The sequence below is a fragment of the Cinclus cinclus genome, chromosome 22, assembly GCF_963662255.1.
Source record: "Cinclus cinclus chromosome 22, bCinCin1.1, whole genome shotgun sequence".
Classification (NCBI taxonomy): Eukaryota; Metazoa; Chordata; class Aves; order Passeriformes; family Cinclidae; genus Cinclus; species Cinclus cinclus.
The window spans coordinates 2,068,903-2,088,628 of NC_085067.1; the positions used below are offsets into that span (position 1 = coordinate 2,068,903).

A 19,726-nucleotide genomic window follows, 5' to 3' on the forward strand; every position below is an offset into this window, starting at 1 on the left:
TAAGGAGGTTTTTGATATCAAAAAATACTTCTAGATTTTCTATATGTAGGGGGAAAAGAAAATAAAAGGCCTCAGGAAAAAGGTATGTGCAAAAGAAAGTCTGGAAGAGGAGTTGCATTAAAATGACAGACCAAAGGATTTTAAAATATTAGATCTTTACTCTGCACATTTGATTTAAGCTCAATTTAAGGAACTTAAAGGCAGGCAGAGGAGACAGCCATCAACATGTGTTTTCAGTGAGGTAACTCAATAATAACCCATTTTGTGCTTTAAAAGTTTAAAGCATTTAATTGCAGACACTTCTGAAGGTAGGCAAAAAAACACTTCCTAAATTCTGATTGGGGAAACTGAGTCTGGACAGAGCCTGGGTTTATCTGAGTCAACACAGCAATGCACTCTGTAGATAAGAAAATAGCATTAAATTGGCCATTTTTGAACATCTTTGAAAAGGTTAAGCTCCAGGAAAAAAGAAATTAAAGACTTTTCTCCTTTCTAGAGACAAAGAAAATAGATTCCCAAGCAAAGCAATGATCATTGCTTTTACTCAGAGAAGTGATTGTGTATTTAATTGTGTATTTAAAGCCTGAAGTGAAGCCTAAATTCAGCTCCTAATGCCTTATTTTTATTTCAAAGCAGATGTTTCTTCTCCCTTCCACCTGTGACTGGAGAAGCTGTTTCTAGAGCTGAGCCAGAAATTATCAGAGGCAGATTTTAGAAATGTATTTGCTGTTACACCTCCAGCACATCTGATTTCTTCCCAAATTCAGGCCTGCCTTTCCTTTAGTGCCACACTTTGTTGGTGCTGGAAAACTTAACCCTGTTCAGCATGGGATTTAAAAAGTATTGCTGCCAAAATATCAGCTAAAGAGTTGTATCACAAAGGGAATTTAAATGGTTTGTGTGTTCCCAGGTAAATTCACTGTGGGCTTTCCCTAGTTCAGGTTTTTTTATTTAGATATTGAAATATAAGCAGGACAGAAAAGCCTGTAGAAACAAATACCTCTTACAGTAATTTTAAAATTTTCTTTAGCTCAAACAATTAAGTGTTCTGTGTGCAAGTAACAAATATTTATATGTTTTCTAAATTTTGCATAGAAGCACAGATTCTATTGTTAGGATTCAAAGGCAAAACTTGCTTTTGTAGGGTGATGGCAGGTACAAGAGTCTTGTTTTAATTTATTGATTTTGCAGGAAGGCAATAAAAAGCAAACCCCATGTACATTCCTTTAATCTATTAAATGCAAAGTTTCAAACAACTCTTTTCCTTTGTCATTGCTTTGCTTGCTCGTCATAAAAAGGAGGAGAAAGCCACACTTGGATTCTTAGAATGGCTGATATTTAATGTTACATATACATGGCTAAAGCTTTTGATTATATTTATTTAAATTTATTTGTGGTATTGCTGCCAGACCAAAAATCCCACCATCTCAAAGTTTATGAATTCTTAGTGAGTACTCATCTGGTAATTGAAAACTGGAGCGGGGGACGCGACAGTCTGGGTGGCACCCAGAAGATTATAAAAAGGGGTTAAGTGTCTCAGCAGGGCTTTCTGCTATTTGTAGGAAAAAACACACCACTGTACATGATAAATAAGAGCTCTGGTAATGGCTTATGGGTTTGTGTAGTTTAATAGTAGTGACTTGGTTGCTGTCTTTCTTCTTGTAGCTGATCCGATGCCATCAGTCCCGTGGTGGAGCCTGTGGAGACAACATTCAGTCTTACACTGCCACAGTCATTAGTGCTGCCAAAGTGAGTCCATCATCTGCCCTGGGAGAGCTGCTCCTGCAACATAATTATGAGGTTTCCCTGCTGAATTGGGCTGTGTGTCATCACCCCCCTCCCTTCCCAGAGAGGAGAGCACACTGAGAACCCTGCAGGCAGCAGCACCGTGCCTGCCCTCCCCATCCTGCAAATCTCTGACTAACTGTAGCTTTCAACAAAGTATTTCTGGTTCTGAACTGATATTTTTCAAATTTTATTTATTACAAACAGCTATTTACATTAGAGGGAAGTGACAGTGGGATGGATTTGTATAATGGCTGTTCACAATGGCACAAGTTTACGTGATTAAAAATCAACATTGTGAATTATTAGTCTTTTAGCATCATGAAAAGTGACTTTACAAGTGCCTGGTGCTTTTTGGACTCCATCACAACCCCATTATACTTTTTGCTCTCTCTGAAGGGTGACAGCACAGTACTGGAGCTAATTAATTACCTTCTTTGAAGGTTAGAGCTTATTAATGACTGTTTACATATAGGTTCCATTGCCTCGTTTTCTTACTTCATATGATGTTATAAAATCCCTCTGTTTTCAGAGAAATGTCTGGGGTTTTGTAGTATCAAAAAAAGCCCATGGCTTGGAAAAATCTCAAACAAGCCTGAGCACAACTTTTGTTTTACTGTCTCCCTCCCAGCTCCTTTCCTTACTGCAACAATTTCTTTTTCTCACACACACACACAGAGTGAGTTTTGGCACTGTGGGGTGAACTCGGTGCTGATTACAAGGTTCCCTTGTAACCACCAGCCTTTTCATTTCTGATACGTGCAACAAAACAAACCTAATAATAGGAATGGAATGACAGAAGGCTCAGTGGCACCGAGGAAAACAACAGTTAGGAGAAGCCACAAAGAGAGACACAGGGCAGGCCAGCTCATGTGAAAACAAAACAGAAAAACAAACATAGTCCTTCACAATCACAGTGTGGCCAGAGAAGGAGAAAAATCACAGCTTTTTACATTGTTGAGGGGAGCTGGAATTGCTCCTCTCCCGAGGTGATTCGCTGGGTCTCTGTTACAGTTTAAAAATCCTACAGTTAAAAAAAAGGTGTAGAGGGAAATATCCCCAAATTCCTTCCATCCCATCATCATTAACATCTTTTTTATAGCACAGATAAGTTTGAAAATCTGACTGGCTTAGTGTGATCAGCCAGAGTTTGGATCAGATGTGGCAAAATCCTGCAAACAGATCACTGTAGCTGATGGCCTTCCCTGCTGAGTAGTACTAGCCAGAGATCATAATCCAGAAATTCTGCTGTTAAGATGAATTTATCACACTGAAGTAGTGCTATTGCATCATGTGAGTAGATACTGAAGATAAAATGTGTTTATAATCATAGGAAAGAAAAGATTGTTAGCCTCTGTACAGAGCTAAACTCCCAGTGAGAGTTAGGAAAAGGGATAATCCCCAGGGCACGGGTTCTGTGCTGCTCTCTATTTGCACAGCACATTGCTCATGCTCCTGCCTGTTGGATGTTACTGTAATAGACAAGATTAATACTAATATAGTTTTAAATATTTGCATGATTTGGCTCTTGAGGAGTGTCTCAGCCTTAGTGTATTAATTTGTTATCCGTGAGTGCGCCGCAGTAAATCTGCAATGTTTAATTCATTAGTGATTTCATTGAGTCTTGGCTTGCTGTCTAGCAGGTTTTCATCTCTGATAACTGCAGGGCTGACTTCCTTGCTGGCAAAGAGATGCTCCACGTATCTGTTGCTCTTTGTCCATCTCATTGCCTCACCATCAGCTTCACTCCTTCCTTATTTAATTCTTCATTTATGAACCTCTACTGCTCTTGTGTCCTATCAGCTGCAGGGGTTTGTAATTCCTTTGCTTTGATCAGCACAGGAGCAGCTTTTTGCCCTGCACTGCTGCTTTTTGGTTGAGAAGTGGTTCCATTAAAGTTCTTGTTTTGCCAGGTTACCTTGGGTTACAGCCTTTTCTCTGGTTGGCTTCCAATTTCCTAATGAAGTGAAAGAACCTTCATATGAAGGAGAAGGAAAGCTGAGAGCTTTCAGCAGGGTCACTTTGGAGAATTGCCTTTCAGATGCTCTCTAGAAGGTCTTGGTGGCAGCATAGAATATTTTCTGTAATGGTTTTCCCTCTGCTGATCCATGTACTGGTGGGGCCAGGGGTTTGTCCTCAGTGGGCCGTGCTGCTCTTGGTGCACAAATGCATTTCCTCCTTAATCAAATAACTTGGGAGTTATTTGGGAAGGTCCTTGTCAGCCAAAAACACCGAGGTCAAAGTTGTGATCGTGTTGGTGGCTTCCTGAGTGTTCATGTTCCAAAAGCTCTGGTAGGTTCTGTCATTTGACCAAGCAAAAAATTTCAGGATGCAGAAAATGTGGCAAGATTTACATTTGGATTAATGAGGAGCGAAGATAAAAATGGAAGTGTTTGGGAAAATGAAAGTATCATTCCTTAGAGGTGTTGAAGAATGCAGTCAGTGCATGTAGATAGGAAAGTCCCTTCCATTGGATAAAGATCCTTTTCAGTCCAGTTGAATACACAGAGTAGCATGGGCATGGAATTTCTTTCAGAATAAACCTTATTATCCCTTTGTTCAAACTGAGTGTGAGGCTCAACCTCACTGTGTTGACACCTGAGGCAGATATTTTTGGTATCTCTTTCTGCTTTCTATAGGTTTTTCATTTGCAATCAAATAGATAATATGAAATATATTTATTATGAAAAACAGGAACAATATGTTGTGTTGTCACTGAAAGGATGCAAGGCCTTTGTTGGAACAAAGCATCCTAACAGGCACTGAATGGTGCATTTTAATTCTTTTCATCTAATTAAAGTTGTACTTACTTTTCAATTAAATTAGGTATGAGGGCATGCATCAATTTTAATTAAATATATGTATTTCTTTATATTCAAATGAATGCAAACAGTCATATTTTGAAGTAGATAGGGTACACACGAGCTTATAAATAATGTGTGTTTTTCCACACATTGTGGATCATTGGTTGCAAAAGGAGCTGGATCAAGTATTTTAATTTTAGTTATCAGCAGGCTTCACTGGCGGGTTCCCATCAGTGACAAAGGAACTGGGACAGTGCAAACTTGAACCCATTTCATTTAAAATGTATTTGCTCTGTCACATGTCTCGCATCAAATTATAAACCAAGTCCTTCTCACCTCATAACTCCTTTGCTTGATTCCTTCTCCATATCTTTTAATCCTGTACTGGTAAAGTGATTTAGCAAAAGCTGCATCTGTTTTCTCTTGTTACCTGATAACTTCTTAATGAGGACTAACAGCTTATGTGAGAGCAAGGTCATTAGCCTTAATGGATGGAGGGGACAGCTGATATGGCATGGGAAAGGTTAAAGATTGCCCCAGAAGTTTTTGCAAATATACACAACAGCACAGGGCAGTAAGTGCTGTAATGGTTCTGCACTGATATTTCTGAGCTAATGGCCTTGGCCACATCTCTGCACACCTCTCCCTGCTGCTCCCACACCCAGCATGAGCACGGGCATTTTCTTCTGGAGAGCTTTGATTTTATGTTTGGTACTTTGTCATCCCATGGCTCTCATTATGAATATAAAAGATATTTTCTAAAACGGGTCAGTTTGAGTTTTTAACCTGTTCCTTCACACAGGTATTTCACCATGTAGCCTTTACTGCTTTCTCCTCCCTGCTTTAGAAAATGAGAACGAATCATTTTCTAGGATTTTAGCTATTGGCCAAAAAACTGCCTTGTCAGTTTTTGCCAGGAGAGCTGGAATGCATCCCTGTGATGGCACTGGGACTATTTTAGGTTTATTCCCCAACCATCAATATCTGCTTTATGTTACCTCTCCCAGCCTCCTGAACTCACCACTGTTAAAACCCGTTTTATTCTCCTCTGTCGTAGCCGGGGTATAAAAAGAAATAACAAGAAACAAATGGCAGGATATTACTAAAGACTTTAAACCCCCAAAGCCATTGCTGTGCTAAAGGGCTGGCTCGATTTTAAGTGGAAGTATCTCCATTAGCATTAATGGGGTGAGTCCATCAGCAGAGGCATCTCAGAGGTTAATCAGCCTTCCTGGCTGCCCATGGCCATCGATACCGTGTGGCGCCTGCTGCTGTTGGCCCTGCAGAGGCTTTCCTGACAGCACACTAACAGACTTTGTGTAAGTCATTTCCTATGAATTATTAAAACAAACGTTTGGCTGCTAATTGATGAACACTAATGTGTTTTCTAATCACTGCAGTTTGAGATTTTAGCACTAAACAAAGCAGTTGCAATTGATTTGTGGCTGTTTCTTGGTTTCAGCCTGGGATCTGGACATTTTTTTTCCTTTTCAATTTAGCAGGCAGCTTAGCTTGTCTTTTTAGTTAAGAATTGGCTTGTTACAGTGTCATTCCATTCTGATCTCTTTTGCTATTTCTTATTTATATTGCATAATAAATCTGTTCAGTTCTTTACAGGCAAATAAGGCACAGTCCTTGGTTCAAGGAGAAAATATTTAAAGTTGTAGTTGGGCTTGTTTTTCTTTCAGTCTGAATCTCTCCTACTGTGTCTACTCTGCCTCTTTCTCCAAATAAAATAAAGCAAAATAAAAATTATCTTCAGCATCTTTAGCTGCTAAAAGCTGGTGCAGTGAATGTGTTTTCAAGCCCATGTCTGGGAAACGTGCAGAACCTGCAAAGTCCCATTCCTTGTGCTGGGATGTGCCTGGCAGTTCCAGGACCTCGAGAGTGGCATTTTTCATTTTCTTGGATTTGAGTCTCATATTACATTTTAATGCTTAATTACTGACTAAAAAATAAGCGTGTCATATGTAGCAAAGGCCAAATTCTTGGTCTCTTGCACTGTGCAGAAAACAAAACTCTGTCAGTTTTAGAGGCTGTTTGTATTTTTGTGTGAGCAGGACCCTCCTCACACCCCTGGTGGCCTCATCTTTGATCCTTCTGACCATCCATGCTATGGGAGTAAGTAACATCAAAGTTATAAAACCACCTCCAACACTGGAATACTTAAAATACAAACACATTGAATTATTGGACCATTAAAACACTTCTTTTTTTCAATAACGCTTTGGTGTAATTGACTTCCAAAATAAAGGTGAATTCTTCCATTTGCTAGGAGACTGAATATTTTCAAGCTGTTTTGTTCCAGCGATTTGCAGCTGATACATCACCCCTGAACAACCCCACTTCTAGAAGAAATCCGAGCTGAACCCACAGCACGGCCCTAAACATTTTTTAAGGGATTGTTGTTGTTTCTTCTTTTTTTTTCTGCAGACAATAAAGACTGGGCTGACCATGGTGGGGAAGGTGGTGACACAGCTCACGGGGACGCTGCCGTCGGGAGCCACCGAGGAGGAAATCCTGGCTCACAGCAACCTCCGTAGGAGTCCCCTGGTGCCTGGCATTGTCACCATCATCGACACCGAGACGGTGGCAGAGGGACAGGTAACAGTGTGCACACAGCCAGGACCTGCACTGCCACCACACCCCCAGGGAAATCCTTCCTGTGTTGTCAGGAGTGAAAAATAAACCAGATTTTCACCGGGGCGGGAATTTTACAGAGCTGGGATAAAATCCTGTTTGGGACTGAAATGCAGCCAAAATATATATTGTCCTTGCAGCATATTTATGTGACACTTTGACAAGATCAAGTGTGAAGTGTCACATTTTGTCTCCCCAACACTTGTTCCTAATTGACATTGATTGATGCTGATCAGTCAGAGTGGAGATGCAGTCTGATGATTCTGATTAATAAAGAATGTGGCTGGAATATGGGGTTGGTTAGGAATAGGGGGAATTGTTGAATTCCAAATTAAAAAAAATGATGGGAGAAGTTTGGTATGAAATGTAAAAGTTATAATTTTATATTAATCCCAAACGCAGTTGAGCACAATGGTGTTTTGTGAGGTATTTGTACTGTTTTATAATTACAGAGTAAATTTACTGTGTAATAATGTACAAATGTGTATAGTAATACAAAACGCAGTGCATCAGGCACAGTCATTGTTACAAACTCCACACCATTATCAGACAATTTTTCAATTGCTGGATTTTCCTGTCTTTATGACAGGGAAGATATCCATGTCTTTTTTTGTTTGTTTCTACCACTCATTTAATTTTAAAGTGTCTGGTCCTGGATTCAGTGTTTATGCAGGACTCCCATACACTTCATTATTCTGTAACTAGTCTGTGAGATTTTTTTCCACATGGTTACATTTATTGAATTTAAAGAAAAAAAAACTTTAATTTTTTCTTGTTTTCCCCTATCTTTATGATGCTCATTGCAGGTAAGTTAGTGAGGTATTAAGGACACATCAGAAGTCAAATACTTAGCCAAGTTATTTTATTTTTTTTTCTTGACAGGAAAATGAAATCTTTTACTTGAAAAAAAAATCAGTGCAAAGAAAAACTTTGTCATGGTTGTTCCCTGAGAATTAATTTTGGAGGTGTTTAGCCAAGCAGTGTTGCACTGAAAGGGAATTGTTCATAAAACAGTATAGACATTTTCTTCCAAAATTGAAATAAAAGAAAGAAGATAATGGGAAAAAAAAAATAGATCTTAGAATCAGGTCTTAAAATAATTATGTTGGCTGTTGGGATTTGTTTTTGTTTCCAGGAAAAAAATAGTCTTTCGACTCCTCATATACAACAAGGAAAAGAAAAAAAAAAGAAAGACAAATTTGACTTCATAAATTTCTGATGAAGCTGTTTAATGTGGTCATTATTTCTGCTGGTCGCTGTCTGTGCTTTGATTCTTCTGCATAGGCCTAGGGGGAAAAAAAATATAGATTTTAGGTTTTTAAGGCTTGCTATATATGATTTAGAGGTTTTATGAACTTGTCCTCTGACCCTAACAATAGTAGGGAGCTATCAAAGCCTAAAGGGCACTGCAGGAGAGGAGCTGTAAAAATGATAACATTTGTCTTGTCCAAACCCTGCTGCTCTAACATAAATAAGCCATCAGCTCTAGGAAGATAAGTTTTGTCTTGAACCTCTAGGAAGTTGGATATCCTAATTGTGTGTGCTGCATTCATAATTTTGTGATCTTAAGTTTTAAAATGCTGTTAAATTATGGCATTTATTTCCTCTGCTGCGATTTGCTTTCAGTATTATATTTATTTCCAAGAAAAAAGAAAATAATGTTTCTTTTGCATCCTTAGATTTTCATGGTGCGGGAGATTTTTTCTTATTGAAATGTTCCTTTGGCAATACTGATTACAAATAAATAAATGCACTTTGTACGTGGTCATTCCACACTGCCAGGACAGAACCTTCTCCTGTGAGGAGTGTCCTGGCTGCTCCCAGTCCCTCTGAGCCTTTTCCTGTTCCTCCAGCTCTGTTTCCAGTGGGAAATGTGAATTTTTGTGCAGATGTGAGCTGTTAGATCCTGGTTTTGGCAGGAGCCTGGCAGGGATGGGGTGCTGTGTGGTGGCAGGAGAATTCCTGCAGGGAATGCCAGTGTGGCTGGCACTTGTTTGTACTGCCTGGGTAACCCTGGCTGGGTTTGGGGCAGAAGTCAGGGGAGTGTTTCAGCACCTCTGACCTTTCTGGGGTGAGAATCTCACTGAGCTCTTCGTGGCTGCCCTGTGACTGCAGCATGGAGCTGATCCCAAAGGTGTGAGCTCCTCGTGCTGGGAATTTCTGAAACTTTTACTCTCCTGTGGAAAATCACTTTGCTGGGAGAGCTCACCTGAGCTCCATCATCACTTTGTGGTGGGGCAGGTTGGTGATGCCAGTTCCAGCCTTTCTGCTCTTTTAGGGTCACTGTCTGTTTTTAGTGGTTTTCCCAAAGTTCCTGGTTTATAGAATGGCAGATTCACAGAATCACTAAGTTTGGAAAAGACCTGCAAAGGTCAAGTCCAGCCTTTGACTGGATCCTGCCATTCCCACGAAACCAAATTCCCACATGTGCTCGTTTTTTGAATCCTCCCAGGGATGGTGACTCCACTTTCCTGTGGGGAATTCTTCTTCCAGTGCTGAACCACTCTCAGTGAAAGGATTTTTCCACATTTTATCACCCCGGTTTTCAGATTTCTGAAAATAAGAGTTCTTTGTGGAATCACCAAACCCTTCCTGCTGGGATGAATGCCTGGTTTGGGATGTTCATGGCTGTGCCCATCAGGCTCTTCCTCCACTCACTGAGAAACCCTGAATTAAAAATTCCAGCCAAGTATTTTCTGGGCTAAATGAACACTTGGAAAGCCTTGAATCCCATTCAGCAGGCATTGGAGTGTGCTCAGCCTTGTCACAACCGAGGGGAATTTCAGAAGCAGGGAGGAATTATTTTCTTATCATCAATGCCTTCCTAAAATAAAATAAATACCTCACCTCCTTCAGGTCAGTAAAGATTTCTATCACCTGCACAGCCTGACTAAGAATTTGGGTGTTGCAGTGAAAGATATGTTTTCCAAGTAATAAAATATGCCTGTAAGATAAGATACATTAAAAAAAAAAAAATCTGTTTTTAAAAAAGGAAGAAAATGGAAGACAACAATAAATCCAAGGCAGACAAATATATCATTTTGGAGGAGAAATAAGGGGGTTTTTTGTGTTTTTTTTTTTTTTTTTTTTTTTTTGAGGGGGAAGCTTTTTTTTTAAAATAAATGTGTCTAAAGTTTTGCAAATTAATGACCCACGTACTTTTTCAGTTATTTCAAGCCCAGCACACGATGGACTGAGCTGCTCCATGCATGTGTACAAATACAACAATTTCTGTGCCAGGAGGATGATGAAGGGACATGTTTTAGACACAAACTATATATATATATATTTTCACTATTTTTTAATAATTTCTGCCATTTAAAGGCATTAAATATGAGGGATGTGAGAGGGAGCTCGATGTGTCTCATTCACTGCCCCGTGCTGCCATGGCAGAGGGTGAAATGCAAACTCACCACTGAAAAATCCACAATTAAGGGCCAAAGAACTCCTCTAATGTAATCTTGCAGCAGTAAATCTGCAGGGAAAGTATTTTTAATAAACCTGATGAATGTAGATACTGTAGTAAGCTCTCATCCCTGGCAGTTGTTTATGTGATAGCTCCTACTTTCAGAATTGCTGCTACTTTAAGAAAATTTGAATTATGAGGTAATTAAATAAATGCAGAGGAATGCAGAATTATTGACATTGGCTGTCAGGGGATATTTGTAAAAGGAATAAAAATAATTATCGAGATGCCCAAGTAACTTTGTGGTAAACCAAAATATGTTAACAAGGTTGTGTGCTTGTTTAAACTTCCTTCTAATGAAGTGTTAGCAAACTTTTCAGTTAGATGGAAGGACTATTTATTTGAATCCCTTAATTAGTTGAAATGGATAAACCTAAAGCTGTACAGATGTCCTCTTTTTCAGTAATTGGAATTAAATGTGTAAGACTTTATTGGCTTGGGTTTGAAAGAAAAATTATTTTCTTTCGACCTTTGTTTCTGTATTCTTAATTAATTCATCCACTGGGCCACCCACATGCAGGCTGCAATAATGATCTTGCTCAAAAGTCACCAGTTTTGGGGCAGAATGTAAATCTGTTCAACATCTAACAGTTGGTCGACAGAGAAAGATGTGGCCAGTTAAAAATCCAAAATTCAGTTCTGGGTGCATTCACTGGGGTTGTGACTGATGAAATCTCACCGTGCAACTCATCCACAACTCAGGAATATTGGAGGGAATATTTTCAAAACAGCTCAGCAAAATAAGATAACATGTTGATCTATTTATGTTTTAAAATGTGATCAGGGCTTTTTTTTTTTTTTTTCCTGTTCCCTATTAAGTTTTTATTGCATTAAAGAGGAATTTTTTGGGAAAAAAAGCAGCTGCCTGCTGCAGCTTCCAAAGTTCATTTTCATTTGGTGAGGAGCTGATGGCAATTGAACCAAATCAAGATGCTTATCAGGAGCAGGAATTATTGTGAGATTTTGGTCTGAAGCAAAAAGAATCTCAAAGAGTGAAGCATACTCGATAATAAAACTTTAACTGCAGACATAATTCCACTGGTCATTAACACCAGGGCTTTTATTTTAGGAGCAGCTTTGGTGAAGGCTGATCTGATGTCCTGATGCTCAGATATTTGGCCTCAATTTTCTTCACTTTTTATATCTCTGTGTATTACAGAAGAATTCTTTTTATATAGAAATATAAAAAGAGCAACAGGATTCCCTCAGAGCATAATACTGTCTGCCTCACTTTTATTAAAGGAGATCTGGTTTTTGTCAAGAAGACATTTTTGTCTCAGATAAATGGTTCAGGCTGAGCATGAGGCTGGTTTGAGTTTATGCTGGATTCTATTAAAAGGAGTGCAGTAGTTAATGCCACAGATCTATCACTTTTAGCCCCTTTCCACTGAAGTTTGACCTTGGCTGTAACTTGGGGAAGGCTCTTTGTGACTCAAACTCCAGCTCCAGCTCTTTAAAGCATTGGGGATCTCAAGTGCACAGCAAATATTTGTTATACAATATTCATATTTATAATTATTGCCAAACCTATTTGTTTTTATGATGATGGGATTACTCTTTTCTTAATTGTATTAAGAGTAAGACCTGCTTGATTAGATTTGGGTCCATTTTTATTTGTGTTACTTTCATGTTTTATTTAAAAACATGTCTCCACTGGGATAAGTGGTGTAATTTGCCTTTAAAGATTAAAATAATTAAAGTCATAATTATGAGTGGCTTCTGTTCAGCAGTACTGAAAATACCACGGAGGAAGGAAAATGTGGCATAGGAGAAAAAAAATCTCTGCAGTTATCTCCAGGCAAACACTGCTGGCTGGCAGTAAATGCACTCAGTGCTTTGTCTCTTCTTTCAGGGTGACATAAAGACAATTTAAAGAGTCTTTGATGAACTTCAGAGTTCTGCTGTAACAGAGCTGCTTTGAGAGCTGGTTTGGCTCAGCACATCCAGCCACGGGCTCTTTGGCTGGGCAGGTTTGGGGAAAATCATGTTGCAGCTCTTGGTAAAATATTTTTGGGCATGAGGAGCAGCTGAGGGCTCGTTCACAAGGAGTCTGGGTGGAAAAGTCTCAGTGTTGGTCTCTTGCTGGGAGCTCTGCAAGGAGGATCCTGCTGGAGCTCAGTGGCTCTGATCACCAGAGCAATGCTGAGATTTCTGATCTTTTCTCAATGAGACACTTTGGAAGTTTTTTAGAGTGGTTAGAGGCCACTACCTTGGAGAAGGAAGCCTGTTTGGGAGGAAAAAAATTGCAGCCTTGGGATTCCTGTGGGCTCTGCACACTCTGGGAGGGAGAATGAGCTGCTTCCCTCGAGCTCCCTGACAGCCCTTGCATGTGTTATTAGGGAAATTGTCCCTCTGTTTTGATTTCCAGGAAAAATTCCCAGCTCTGCTGTTTTCAGGGGCACAAAACCCTCAGCTGGCTGGTGGTGCTGGTTTGATGTTCCTAAAGCACCCAGTGTTGTATCAGCATCATTTTGATTTCCTGAAGTTCTTAAAAAAAGGAAAAATCACTCTGGGATTTAAAGCTATGCAAGCTCTGAACTGGGATGGGAACCAGGCTTTGGTTTGGTGGTATCTTTGGGAGGGACATTTGGTTGATGATGGAATTAAGTCAAATTCCTTGGATTTTTTTTCCCTCCTTCCTTTGTAGTGTTAGAATTGTAAAAAGTGGTATTTGTTATCCCCACGTGCAGTGCAGAAAAGCAGGGGGAGGACTTGACAAATCCTGAAGATATCTGTAGAGATTGGTGATTAAAAAAAGTATTTTCCTCTGTTCCTAAAGGATTTATTTTCTCATGCTGTTTTTAAAAAGAGGAAGAATATTTTTTCATCTTTCCATGCACAAGTGTCATTTCCACATGTGTTCCCAAAGCCAGTTTTGTCCATTCTGACACAGGCAGTGACACACATCAGGTGCTGGGAAAGGAGCCCTGGGTGTCACATTCCCCACTGCCCAAGATTTCCAAAGTTTTGAGTGATGAAGGTGCTTTTGTGATGGGTTTTTGGCTTTTATTTTGCTTTACTTGCTTAGTACAGGAGAAGAACACACCTGAATTTGAATCTGCAAAGGCTGGTTTGCTGTACCAGAAAATCAGCTTTGATAGTGAAAGGGGGAGATCTTTAAAAACTCCTTTTGGAGTATTTTTTTTTTTCCAGAAGATATTTTTTAAACAGTAAATGACAAAAGAATTGAATGCGTGGGATCAGTTAACATCACATACAAATAGAGATTTTGCCTTTTTTGAGTTCTCAAGTTTTCTAAGTCTAAGGTGTTTTTCTGTTTTTAGTGTTGTGATTTTTTGCTGTGTATTGTATTTCTAGAGGAAAAATATTTAAGGATCAGGTTGCCATGCAGTGTTCCTGCCTGTTGCAGGGGTAATAACAGCAGTGCATTTATCATTTTTATTTTTTCTCAAATAAAGCTATGTTGAATTAATCCTGGAGAAGAGGCTGCATATGAAATATCCTATAACTGTATCTAGCAATGATTTAGATCCTGTGATACATTTCTCATTGAATATTTTTTATTTAACAAAACTCTTTATAAAGCTGGTTTATGGTGTTAGTTTATCCTTATAATTTCTCTTTAATTAGAGCAAAATGTTGAGGCTGAGCTCAGCTCCCTGGGAGTGGGAGCTGTGATAAATGATGGCTGGGAGTGCCTGAGTTTGAAAAGATCTCCAGACCCTCTGGTTTCGTGGTTCTGGAAGGAGCACAAAATGCTGACGAGGGAGAGCAAAGCCATAATTGTGCTGTGCCAGTGCCAGAGCTCTGGGCTCTGCCAGCCCCTCCAGCCCCATCCCTGCTCCAGACAGGAACAGGATTCCTCATTTGTTAAAGCAGGAAAATAGCTTCAAATTATTCTGGTATCTGTTTGGGATAGGAAGTATTAAAAACCTTGCAGATTATTTTGGAAGAGGCAGGCAAATAATTCAGGGTGGTTTTGTGCTGTCTTTGTAAGAAGATGGTTTTTGCTCACCACAAAACCCCCTTTTTCAAGTCAGATCTTTCTTTTTATTTTACTTTTAGGATGATGTAATCAAGGAATAAAATGCTCCTACAGCTCTTGCATGGTTTTGTCTGCACATCTTCTGTTTTTTTTTTTTTTCCTATAGATCTAGGAATATCATTGCTTTTCATGCAATTAAACTTATGTGTTTTGTCACTTTGTATGTCCTCACACTCAGCTTTAGTTTGGCTCAGGAGTTTTATCAGCTTTAAATGTGCTTTTGTTTAAAACCCCAAAATTTCATCCTTTTGTCCCTTTCCCCAGAAGCTGCTGCACAGCACAGATTTCAGTCCAGGTATTTCCTTTGCCACTGAATTTCCTTGTGCTGTGAAAACTCTCTCCTCTATTTTAATTCCTTTCTTGTTCACAAGAAGGTATTTTATGAGGGCCTGATTTTTTGATGACCACCTTTGTGATCGTGCTACCTCACATTGAGGCAGTTTCAAGTTGGAGAAAATTCATGTTCAGTGTGAATTCCACAGTGCAGCTTCTTCCCTCCACACTCCCAGCCCCTGGCATTCCTTGCATCCTTTGCAAATCCAGATCCCTCAATTCCAGCACCACTGACAGCAGGGTGGAAGCTGTGCTGTTCCCACCTGAGGGACTCATGGAAAGCAAACCCACTATTTCTGGGGGTTGGTCTGGTCTTCCACTTACTTGCCTTATGTACTAGGGATCAAAATACTGATTTATGTAAGGCTTAAATATTCCCTTTTCTTTCTAGGATGTGATTTTGTTATTGGAAACCTCAAATGGAGCTTCCTGCACAGCACGGTGTAATGAGCTCTTGTGCTGCCAGCAATAATTCATGGAGCAAAACAGGAATGTTTTTCTGTTTTCCCCAATTTGAATAGGATAAATAAATAGGAGAACCAGGCACGAAGTGGATAATCCTTTCTTGTTATTAGAGCAAGTCTCATGTCTCTGTATGTGAGAGAATTCCTGAGGATTGTCAGTGTTCATCTGATGTGCAGTTACACTGTGAATGTGAACACCTTACAAACCCATCCCTGGGCCAGGAAATTGGGATTTTCCCTCTGGAGTGGCTTTCCCTGCTAATCCTGGGCTGTGTTCTGTTCTCAGGTCCTGGTGAGTGAGGACTCAGACAGTGAAGGCATCGTGGCCCATTTCCCTGCCCATGAGAAGCCCATTTGCTGCATGGCCTTTAACCCCAGTGGTAAGAGATTTTTCTGGTTGTTGGGATAGATGGAAACAAGGCAGTAAATCCCATGGGAATGTGTCCCATGGCTTTGGAGGGATTGCTGGTCCCACTGGGACACTGCAGGTGAGCTGCTTCATGGAGTGTTGGATGTGTAATTTGTCTTTTCTGGAAATTTCAAACTTTAGCAACTCTTTTACTGTGGTAGGAGGGAGGAGATTGAGTCCCTCTTCCACTGCTGAGGAGTTCCTGCCTCTTGGGATCCTGCCAGCCAGGTGCACACATGTTGTGATCTCAGCATCCAGAGGATCAGCACGTGGATTAAATTGTAGTCCTCCATAAATACAGAAATAAAATAGTTTCACTGGTTTTTAAAATAACTTATTATTTGTTTGCTAATGAAGGGTTTGTGATCTTACTCAAGATTGTCCTAAGTGAAATCAGCTGAAACCTGCAAATATTTGTAAGAAACCCCTCAAAAGTACCTGTTTCTCTCCTTCCTCTTTATAGATGAACAGTCACTGTGGGCAGCAGGGACAACTATAAACCTTGTGTATTAATGGATGTTATTAATCTGACAATTAACATTTCATTATCTGTAGATAATGTTCTGGCTGATTGCAGCAGCGCTCAGGGAAATGGTCAGGGAACCAAGAGCTTCCATTGCCTAAATTAACAATTTCTAAAATGCAGCAAATGCCATGACAATCAGGAGGGTGAAGTCACATTTCAGAGAATAAAACTAAATGTCTGTCATTTATGTTTTCACTTTTGCTGACCAGTTGGTGTCATTCTGACACCCCATCTGTTGTGTCAGAACTCTTTAACAGTGCAGTGCAGTTCACTGGGAGCTTGTGACAGAAAAGCTGCATTCTCATCTGCCTGGATTTTCTTGGAAGGGAATTTTTTTGTGGAGCTCTGTGCAGTGAACTGAGAATCCTCAGTTCCAGAACAGTCATTTTGCTTTGTCCTCTGGAACAAGGATGATACCTAGAGTAGAGCAATGCTAATTAAATGAAATAAATAAGTGAAATAAATACAGCTGCTTAAATTAGAATGGCATATTAATTAAATGCCTCCTTAAGAGAGTTTCTAGGATTGTGTAAATTTAAAGGGCAGCAGAATTTTTATGTAAAACCAAATTAATTTGTTATTTTTCAAAAGAAAGGATATTTTTGCCAAATGCTGGATACTTCTATTATGATCAAGTTCTTTGGTTTGCTCAGGTACTGGCATGACAATAATTTAGAGGCTGACACTTAGATCTAATGGTGTTTAATGGCAAAACACTTCTTTAAGTGGTGTTATTTTTGGCTGCTTGCAGGTGCTGTGTGCTGTGGGAGATTTGCAGGAGGGATGGGGACAAACCAGCAGAGAACTCTTCCCTCAGCTGCCTCCAGTGAGAGCAGCACTTAGCCCAGGATTCTGTGCTCTTTATTTAACATCAAGGCAGGATTTTGTTTGAAGCCAGGGCTGTAACATCATGCCAGCCCATTCTCCAGTGGTCTGTTGGCAATCAGGCTGAGCTCATTACAGAGAATAAAACAAGAGGTGGCTTTTGAAACCCCACTTTTACTCCTAATTTCAGGCAGTGTCTGCACCAGAATACAGTGACTGCAGAGCTGTGCTGGGGAGGCAAGCAGGGAGCACTGCTCTGATTCACTGAAAACTGTAATTTCTGGGGCTGATAAACCCCTTAATTCCATCCTGTCTCAGTGCAGGAGCTGCACAGGTGCTCAGGTCTGAGTTTTGGGAGGATCCCTTTATAGATTTTTTATTGTGTCAAAAACGAGCAGAATCCTCCCTGCATTTGGACAGATCTATAAAGGCATTTATGAACTGTGATAATTAAAACCAACTTGTGTGTAAATGATCCACATCTCTCCCTTCCACTGTAGGAATTGTTATTTGTGCTTTTGAGAGTAATTTTAAAGTCTGCTGGGCTGCAGCTTTATTTCAGTCAATTGTCTTTACTTCACCACATTTAAAAGCAAACTATTTGTGCTAAAGCTGAGTTGCTAAATACATTGTTGTCTACACTTAGACAAGTTCTGCACAGCCAGTGCACGGTCTGTTCTTTTAGCCCATAAAGTTTCTTCCTTCTGCCCCTGCAGAGGGGAGGAAGGGCCAGATCCTCACCCCAAGGGAAGTGAGGCTCCAAGGATGCAATGTGGGAATAAGTGGAGCATGAAAACCTGTAGAGATGCCATTTTCACAATATATATGGAATAAAGTGTAGAGAAATCAGCCCTGAATTTTAGATACGAGCAATAATTCTGGAGTCTTGGTGTCAGAGCGTTGAGTTTGGTGTTGGAGGATGCCAGGACATTTTCATGTGGACACTGCTGCTCTTCCTCTGCATTTCCACTTCCCATGGGAGCCTCGAGTGATGCAGACCAGTAATGAATAATTTTGGAAGCTGGGCTGATCCCAGCAGAGCAGGGACACCCAATTCCTGTGGTGCCCATGGTCAGTGCCGAGCCTGGCCTGGACGTGGCCTCCTGAGCTCCAGCTGGGATTTCCAGGAGCATCCAAACATCTCCATGCCTTGTATCTGGTTTGGGAGGCAGGTTAAGTGTAGAAGTTTTCATATCTGTTCTAAGGTTGTTTAAATCATTCACTCCTGTTTTTGGAAGGTTTGTGCCTCGTTTCCCTGTCAGGCTGCATTCCAAGAACTGTATGTACAACAAACCCTGTGGGCAGCCAGGAAAGATGAGAATTATCCACTACTTGATTTTTTTTAGACCTTCTGCTTCAATTGCCAATTTGTTAAGGCAAGTAAGTAGCCTTAGAGCCTCTGAAAAGGACGTTTTGTTACTAAAGCTTCCTGGTGGTCTTCTCCTGGGACAGGTTTTCCCAGTAAAAGCTTTTCTGTACACTCAGATGCATCGTGGAGGGGTTTTCCAGCTGCAGGACTTGATCCTGGCTTGTCACCCTTCTAGAGGGAGCAAAAGCCACAATATTTTTCAATAAAAGCCCTTAAAACACACTTAAAATACAAAAAAAATAAAACATTTGGGAGTAGGACCAGCTTTTGAATCAATGGGATGGGGCAGGTACATTCCAATTTTAGAAAGAAGAAAGTTTTCAAATAAGATTCTCAATTAGTAAACAGCTAAGAATGGTGATGGTTTATAAATATCTGGGGTTTTTTTTCTTTTAAATGTGGTAAATAAATGATCTGCTTTTCAGAAGTGTTGCTCCTGCCAGCCTGGCAGCTGAGAGTTGTGAAGTGCAAGACATTGAAAATTTAAAATAATTACGCTTCCTTGGCTACAAAAAAGATTTTCCATCCATTAATAACAAGAAATTAATGTTGGGCCAGCAGTAAAACAGATTAAACTGTGTCCCCCTTGGGATGCCTGACTGCCCCTTTAACAGACCTGAAATTGCTCTGATTATTTTAATGTTCTGTATTGAAACATGACGGTGGCCTTGAGTTAATAGTTAAAGAGGATGAAATTGGAGCATCTCTGTACAAGTTTTTTCCCATTGATCAGAGAAAGTGGGCAGGAAAACACTCCTGGAGAGTAAAACAAGCTGTAATTATTTAATGATAGAATAATTCTTCAGTTTTTCTGTTCATTTTCTTCTAGTTTTCAACTTGAATTATTGCCTTGGAAGACAAATCCAAATTGTTAAAATTAAGGCAGTTTTGTGAGTTGCAGTTATAAATGTTGTGTCCCTTGTCACCAAAAGGAGAAATCCTTGATGGTTGATGGCTTGATCAAAAACTGCATTTAGTGTTGGTTGTGAAGGAAGAGCTGTAGCCATGATTATTGTAGGATTTGTAAGAGTCATAGGGAGTTATTTATTCACAAAATAATATTTTATTTTGCTTCCTTTTCTTTTGACTTCTTGGGATT

The 19,726-nt window shown here is 39.9% G+C and overlaps 1 protein-coding gene across 1 annotated transcript in view; it reads left to right on the top strand.

The window, feature by feature from the left end:
* The window catches only part of BCAS3 (BCAS3 microtubule associated cell migration factor), a 298,217-nt gene that overhangs the window by 46,693 nt on the left and 231,798 nt on the right, over positions 1-19,726 (top strand). The window contains exons 11-13 of the mRNA XM_062507332.1: positions 1,666-1,749; positions 7,023-7,193; positions 15,785-15,878. Of these exons, the coding sequence (XP_062363316.1) occupies positions 1,666-1,749; positions 7,023-7,193; positions 15,785-15,878 (349 nt within the window). The remainder of the gene's footprint in view (positions 1-1,665; positions 1,750-7,022; positions 7,194-15,784; positions 15,879-19,726) is intronic.